At 28.9% G+C, this 7,523-nt stretch overlaps 1 protein-coding gene across 1 annotated transcript; it reads left to right on the forward strand.

The window, feature by feature from the left end:
* The first annotated feature begins 1,943 nt into the window (after positions 1 to 1,943).
* Positions 1,944 to 3,749, forward strand: LOC112596892 (protein ZBED8-like). Its single transcript, XM_025342715.1, has 2 exons — positions 1,944 to 3,117; positions 3,418 to 3,749. Exons 1-2 carry the CDS (start codon positions 1,944 to 1,946, stop codon positions 3,747 to 3,749), a joined length of 1,506 nt encoding a protein of 501 aa, XP_025198500.1.
* The last annotated feature ends 3,774 nt before the right edge of the window (positions 3,750 to 7,523 follow it).

The following is a 7,523-nucleotide window of genomic DNA, read 5'->3' on the forward strand; positions in this document are numbered from 1 at the left end:
ATTTTTTGTTAAGTTTTTATTATGTTTTACAAAGGTGTTGATTTTTTTTATTTTTAATGGTTTATTTTATATCTATGAGGATTGCATCAGTTTTAATTTTATAATTTAATTATTATAACTATTATTTTATTTATTTGTTGGTATTTTTATAATATTTTCTATGTCAATCATAGTTGACAAGTGGGTTTTTATAATGAGTATCCTTAAAAAAAACCGGTGTCAACATAAGTTGACATGAAAGTTAGAGCTTTTAAAAGTTGTACATGATCAAATTATCAAATTTGTTATTTAAGCAGTGAAATTAATTTATTTATGTAAAAAAAAAAGTAATTTTTTCAAAAATTTATTTTTGGTTATTTATAAGGATACACAATTTGCATGCGGTCATGAACGTGTTATACAGTATCTCCATAGATTGATTAAAAATACGAATAAAAAGTCTTATGTTAAATTGACGAATTAATGATATTATTTTTTATAATTGTCGTAATGGATGCATAATAATATAATATTATTGGTTGCATATGGGTCATTAACCCCTGGGTTAAATTACGCCTGGGTTAAAAATAGAATAGAAATTATCTCTAGAAAAATACATTCACAATAATCTTATCGCACTGTATCGCAGTAATTTTTAGACTAAAAATATTGTGGCTATTAGTCGTCTCAGTAATATTATCGCAGTTGTCATTTGGTGATCAATGACTATTAATCGTTTATTCATATTTGAAATATTACTTTAAAATGTCGCGAAAACAAGTGTTTTTGGTTGGGATTATGAAAAATAAAATAACTAGTGGAAAGTTACCCTCAAAAAGAGATATTTTAAGCGTACTTTTTTATAATATGCGTGTTGTTAATCTTAGTTTACAAGAAAGTGCGTCATTAGTTATTGACGAGTGTCTTATTTATTGGAAAAAAGCTCGCATACCAAAACATCATCGTTCGGATTGTATTGCTAAATGCAAAAAATTATACACTGATTTACGAATCCTGGAAAAGCATAAAGCTCGTACAAGTGAATTAAATAAAAACAAACGAAAAGAATTTGAAGATGGCTTAAAAGATTTGTTTGACACAGCACATGCTGACGCTCTATCTATGATAAAAATTAACGAAAACAAATAATTTTTAATTGCACAGCGAATAAAAGGACGTCAAAGGTGTATGCTTGGAGTTGATACAAAACAAACAAAAATTGAAAAAAAGAAGATAGCCAAAGAAGAAAAGTTGAAATTGCTTAAAGAGAAACAACAGTCAATCCTTGAACAAGGTATGTGTTATATAATTAATAAAATATTTTGATTTTTTTATAGTCAAGTATTTAAGCCGTAAATATTTATATATTTTTTATTTAAATACCAATATAACTGATTTCTATGCATTTTATTTATTTATATTATCAAGTTAATCAATTAATTTAAAAAATTATTTTTTTTAAATTTTTTAGTATACTATTCCGAAACCGATTCATCTTTGTCCGACTATTCGAACTCTTGTTGTGTTATCAATATGCTAGAACAGTGTTTCCCAACCGGTGGTCCGTGGGCCAGTCATAGGTGGTCCGCGGTACCTTTCTTAGTTTTCTATTAAAAATTATTTTTTTTTTTTTGAACAGCGAAAAATATTTTATTTTACCGTAAAAAATATTTTTCGCTGTTCAAAAAAAAAAAAATAACCGATAAGTATTTTCCACTTTTATAAGTGTGTAGGTATCAGAGTAATAAATTATACTATTATCGCGAACGATAATGATCATGTCAATTGCAAACATCGTTGCTTATATATTTATACTTTATGAGTACCGACAAATAACTGTTATTCAGTATGCGCTCGTTATTCGTTTGATTACCACGCAGTACGTTTTGAAAGAAATTAAAAGTTTATAGTTTAGTTTTTTTAAGTGTTATTTTTTTGAAACCTAGTCGGACTAAGTCAAGAATATGTCACGAAAGAGGAAATATGATGATAGTTATATTAAATATGGATTCACTGAAATTGAAGTAAATCGAGAAATAAGACCTCAATGTGTGATATGTACTGTTGTGCTTAGTAACAATGCTTTGAAACTAGCAAAGCTACTGCGGCATTTGCATACGATTCATCCTACGCTCAAAGACCAACCACCCGAATTTTTTGAAGGAAAATGTAAAAGCTTAAAGAAAATGAAACTAGGACCAAGTGGGGCAAATGTCGCATTGTCACAGCAAGTGCTAACTGCATCATTTGAAATCTCCCAACTAATCAGTAAGTCAAAAAAAGCACACAGTATCGGCGAAACATTAATTAAGCCTAGCTTGCTAATAGCTGCAAACATTTTCGGAGAAGATGCCAAGAAAAAAATTCAAAATATGCCACTGTCCAATAATACAGTAAAGGCACGAATTGGAAAAATGTCATGCGATATCGAAGAGCAACTACTAGGTAAAATAAAAAGTTCCCCTTACTTCGCTCTTCAATGTGATGAAACTACTGACATTGCGCAATGTTGCCAGTTATTAGTTTTTGTGCGGTTTTTAGACGTTGAGGATAAGACCATAAAAGAAGAGTTATTGCTGTCAAGTGTACTTGAGACAACGTCGAAAGGGATCGATGTAATGCAGATCATTAGTAATTATTTTGAAAATCATGATCTCAAGTGGGAGAAACTAGTTGGCTTTTGTACGGACGGAGCTCCAGCTATGCTAGGATGTCGTTCAGGTCTTGCAACATTAGTGAAAGAAAAAAATCCGTCAACTTTAACAACACACTGCGTCATTCATCGGCAAGCGTTAGCTACAAAAACATTACCAGAAGAATTAGCTAATGTTTTGAAACTGGCAATAAAGTTAGTGAATTTTGTAAAAAGCAAAGCACTTAACACACGTATTTTCAAAAAACTTTGTGTTAAATTGGACTCCGAATACGACACATTACTTTTTCATACAGAGGTTCGCTGGCTTTCAAAAGGGAATATGCTAAAACGGTTGTATGAACTAAAAGAGGAAATGAAAATATTTTTAAACGAGAAGGATTCAGAGTTACTTGAAAAATTTTGTGATTTGAAATTTGAATTACAATTTGCTTATTTAGTAGATATTTTTGAGCACTTAAATAACCTTAATTTGCAACTTCAAGGTTCGGGACACAAAACCTTGGAATTTTGAGCAAATATTTTTATTTTTGAAGATAAAATTCGCGCATTTGTATGCAAAATTAATCTATGGATGAATAAAATCGAGAATAATAATTATTCAGCATTTCAGACATTCCAAACTCTTATCAACGACGATCAATATGCTGATATTTTAATCGAAATTCAACATAACATAAAAAAACATCTGGAAAAATTAAAATCTTAATTTATTCGCTACTTTCCGGAATGGAACGAAGTTAACAGTGTTCAAAAACTAATTCGAAACCCTTTTTGTGCAAAAGTTGAAGAAGCCCCAGAATATCTTCAAGAAGCTGTCATCGAACTGCAAAATGACTCTGACTGCAAAAATATGTTTGATTCTGGTATGAACCTTGAGGAATTTTGGTGCAGAAGGGCAACATTACATATTCAACTACGGGAAATTGCCTTACGTTATTTAGTAGTATTTTCAACTACGTATTTGTGTGAACAAGGATTTTCCAGTCTACTTGTGATCAAAAATAAACAGAGAAATCGCTTGGACGTAAGTGACGACATGCGTTTAGCCATTAGCAACATTCATCCGAGAATTGAAAAACTGGTCAAAGAAATGCAGCCACAAAAATCACACTAAGTAAATTATTAGTAAAGTTTAATAATTAAATAATTATATATAATAGTACAGTAAAATAATAAAAATTTTTCAATAAATTTTGTGTATTCTTGTTAATGAGCAAAAAAAAAAGGTCTTCCTAGTTTGTGTAAAATTGAGGTGGTCCGCGACCTATAAAATATTGTGGAAGTGGTCCGTGGTGGTAAAAAGGTTGGGAAACACTGTGCTAGAATCACCAAATCGTTTTATTCCTAGTACATCGGGCATCCAAGATAAAATTTTACCTGAGTCTGGGCCAACAAAAACAAAAAGAGCTAAAAAAGAAATAATATCTCCACGATTATTAGCTGTTTTTGATAAGTGTAAGATAAGTGACAGGGATTGTGTCCATATATTAACTGCAGTTTTAGATGCAATATCGGTAGATCAAAATGAGTATATTATTAATAGAACATCAATCAAATCTGCTAGGGAAAAATTTTGACAGCATATTTTTAAAGAGATGAAATATAAGTTTGATAATTTAAATTTTAAATCATACGTACTTCATTGGGATTCTAAATTACTACCAGACATAACCGGACATTTGAAAGTTGATCGACTCTTCCAGTAATTGTTACAGCGCCGAATGTAGAGCAGTTATTAAGAGTTCCAAAACTTGATTCGGGTACGGGATATGAAACAAGTTCTGGTATATATGAAACTCTAGAGGAATGGTCTTTATTAGACTAAGTACAGGTTTTTGTATTTGATACAACTGCTAGTAACACAGGTCGATTAAACGGTGCATGTCATTTATTAGAGCAAAAACTTGATCGTGGTATTTTATACTTGGCATGTAGGCATCATGTGTATGAAATAATTCTACAAGGTGTATTTACTGTAATAAAATTAGCAACAAGTACAGGGCCAGATATTTTATTATTTAAAAAGTTCAGAAAAGAATGGAACACTATAGATACAAATTCATATTCAATATGGTCTACCGATGAAAATGTGAAAGATATTTTAAAAGACGTTTCTGACGAAACAATACAATTTTGTACAAATAAAATTAAAGAAGGTTTGCCTAGAGATGACTATAAAGAATTTCTTGAAATAATAATAATATTTTTAGGAGGTATGCCACCACGGAGGATACGTTTTAAAGCTCCAGGTGCTTATCATCTTACACGATGGATGGCAAAAGCGTTGTATTGTTTAAAAATATTTTTATTTCGAAAACAATTCAAAATTACGCAACGTGAAGAAAAGGCATTAAAAAGATTATGTTGTTTTATTATTAAGTGCTATGCAGAATCATGGTTTTTAACTTCAAACGCAATTACAGCTCCAATGAATGACATAATGTTTCTAAAAAAATTAGAACTGTATAAAATAAACGATAAAAAAGTAGCAGAAAAAGCAATAATGAAATTCATAAATCATTTATGGTATTTGAGTGAAGAGTATTCTGCTTTTTCAATATTTGATGAAAGATTAAGTATTAACACACGATTAAAAATGGCTGAAAAAATTTTGCAAGAACAACCCGAAAGAGAACCACAAAAAAAGTATATTGTTAAGTTTGAAAATGTACAACACTTTCTGGATAAAGATTTACCATTGAATTTGTTAGGTCCCAATTCCAAAAATGTATTCAAAAGGTTCAATATTCCAGAAGATTTTTTTAAAAGTTCAACCAGAAAAGTGGCATGAATTAGAAGAGTACCAGAAAGGAAAAAGCATTATAAATTCAATAAAAGTGGTCAATGATACGGCAGAACGAGGAGTCAAACTTATGCAGGAATATAACGACAAGTTTACCACAAATGAAGATCAAAAACAATTTGTTTTACAGGTACCTAAAAATAAATCGAATATTTCAATATTAATAAATAAATAATATTATGTTGATATTTTTAGGTGGTTCAAGATTACAGAAAACAATATCCTGGATTTACTCGAGATACTCCTCTTAAGAAACCATACACTTAAGTAATAAATAAAATTTTTTTTTTATCTCATAATAAAACTAGTAATTATAACTATTATTTATTGGAATTAAATAAATTAATAAAATATGTTTGTTGCATTTATAATTCATAATATAGCATTTGTATTGAAAATTAAATTTTAAGTTAGTTTAATAAAATATTATTATTCGTATTATTCATTGATTTATAAATATATGTAAAGACCATCGATATTGGAAATGGTGCACATTATATTTATTATTGATTTTATTGTAAATCAATAGATTTGAGCTTATTTTTTATTATAACATTTTTATAGGAAATAAGATTATTTATAATAAACATTCTATACATTTTTATCGTATGTAGAATAGTTTATGAGATAATAAGGAAAAACTGAAAAACTACCCTAAGTTCAAATAATCAACCCTCTTGGGGCACGTCTTAGAGTTAACCCTTTCGCTACCATTGTCCATTGCAATGGACATGACTTTATTTTATTTTCTACAATTTACTACGTACCCAAACTAATTAAATTACGTATGTATATTTATCTAAAACTAGTGTTAATTAAAATAAAAATATTTTTAGACTTCTAACTAATATCGTTCTTTGTGAAAAAATGATAATACAAAAAAAAATGTTGTATACTTTTGTGTTATCAAAAACTAAAATAAATTTTAACTTATTCACTGAAATATAAGTGTTGGTAACACTAAATATTTTTTTTGGTAAAAGGTATCTCGAATGATAAAATGTTGTTGATTAATCATACCTTGGTATCATACATCACAAGTACACACATTAAACTGTGGAGTTGTTTTAACCACCAAATAAGTCAATTCCGTGCACATTCGAGCGTTAAATTTCGCCTAAGGATGAAGGAATGTTAATTTGACTACGCTATGTAGTTAATAGTAACCACTTGGTTTAATTCATCTATATTAGTTAATACAACGCCAGTTTCAGTTCTAATTTACTTCATAAAAAGTATCGGTATAACTTCATCAATAATGTTATCTCAACTATTTTAAGGAGTTAAAATAAATATTATTTTTATCCTTCTATTGCAAAAAATTTTGAGAACTAGCAGAGGTACGAACTTTGATTGGGGATATACCCTACCTATATTTTCCTAACCTAACGCCTAACCTACTGAGCCACTACCTATCTTAATTTTAGTTGTGGAAACACTGTTATCTAAATAGTCATATCTACAATTTATCTGTGTAATTATAATTAAGATATTATAAAAAAAATGTTGTAGGTAATTAACTAATGAACATACGTAGATATTTGATCACATTTTGGAGGGCTTAACATGTTTGTCTGATCCATGTAAACATATATTTTTAAACTCTTCAACTATGCGGTGTGGCTTGATTACGTTTTGAGAAGGATTAAGCCCCCAATATTCACCTATGCTAATGAGTAAAATAAAACGAATACGATTTGCCTCTCAATATATAATAGATACCTTAAATTCTATCATTCGCAACACGAATAATTATTAAGATATACAGGATACGGAACGAACGTGTGATGAAACTGTCTAAATTATAAAAAAATAAATGCAGATAAAAAATTTAATTTAATTTAATGTTACAAATTAAGTTATTAAGTTAAATAACAAATAACAAGCTTAATATAATAAAACAGGTATCTTTCATTGCATATTTTTTATGCGATTAGATTTAAATAAAACAAACATTGAGAACAACTTAAAAGTTAAAAAAAATAAAAAACATTACAATTTATATCTTAATGTAACATACAATTTACCATTGCCTAAAACTCGAGTTACTGAAGGGGTGACATCAGGTAATTGATAAACATAATA

This window comes from Melanaphis sacchari, unplaced genomic scaffold (assembly GCF_002803265.2).
Source record: "Melanaphis sacchari strain LSU unplaced genomic scaffold, SCAv2.0 Contig369_pilon_pilon, whole genome shotgun sequence".
Lineage (NCBI taxonomy): Eukaryota > Metazoa > Arthropoda > Insecta > Hemiptera > Aphididae > Melanaphis > Melanaphis sacchari.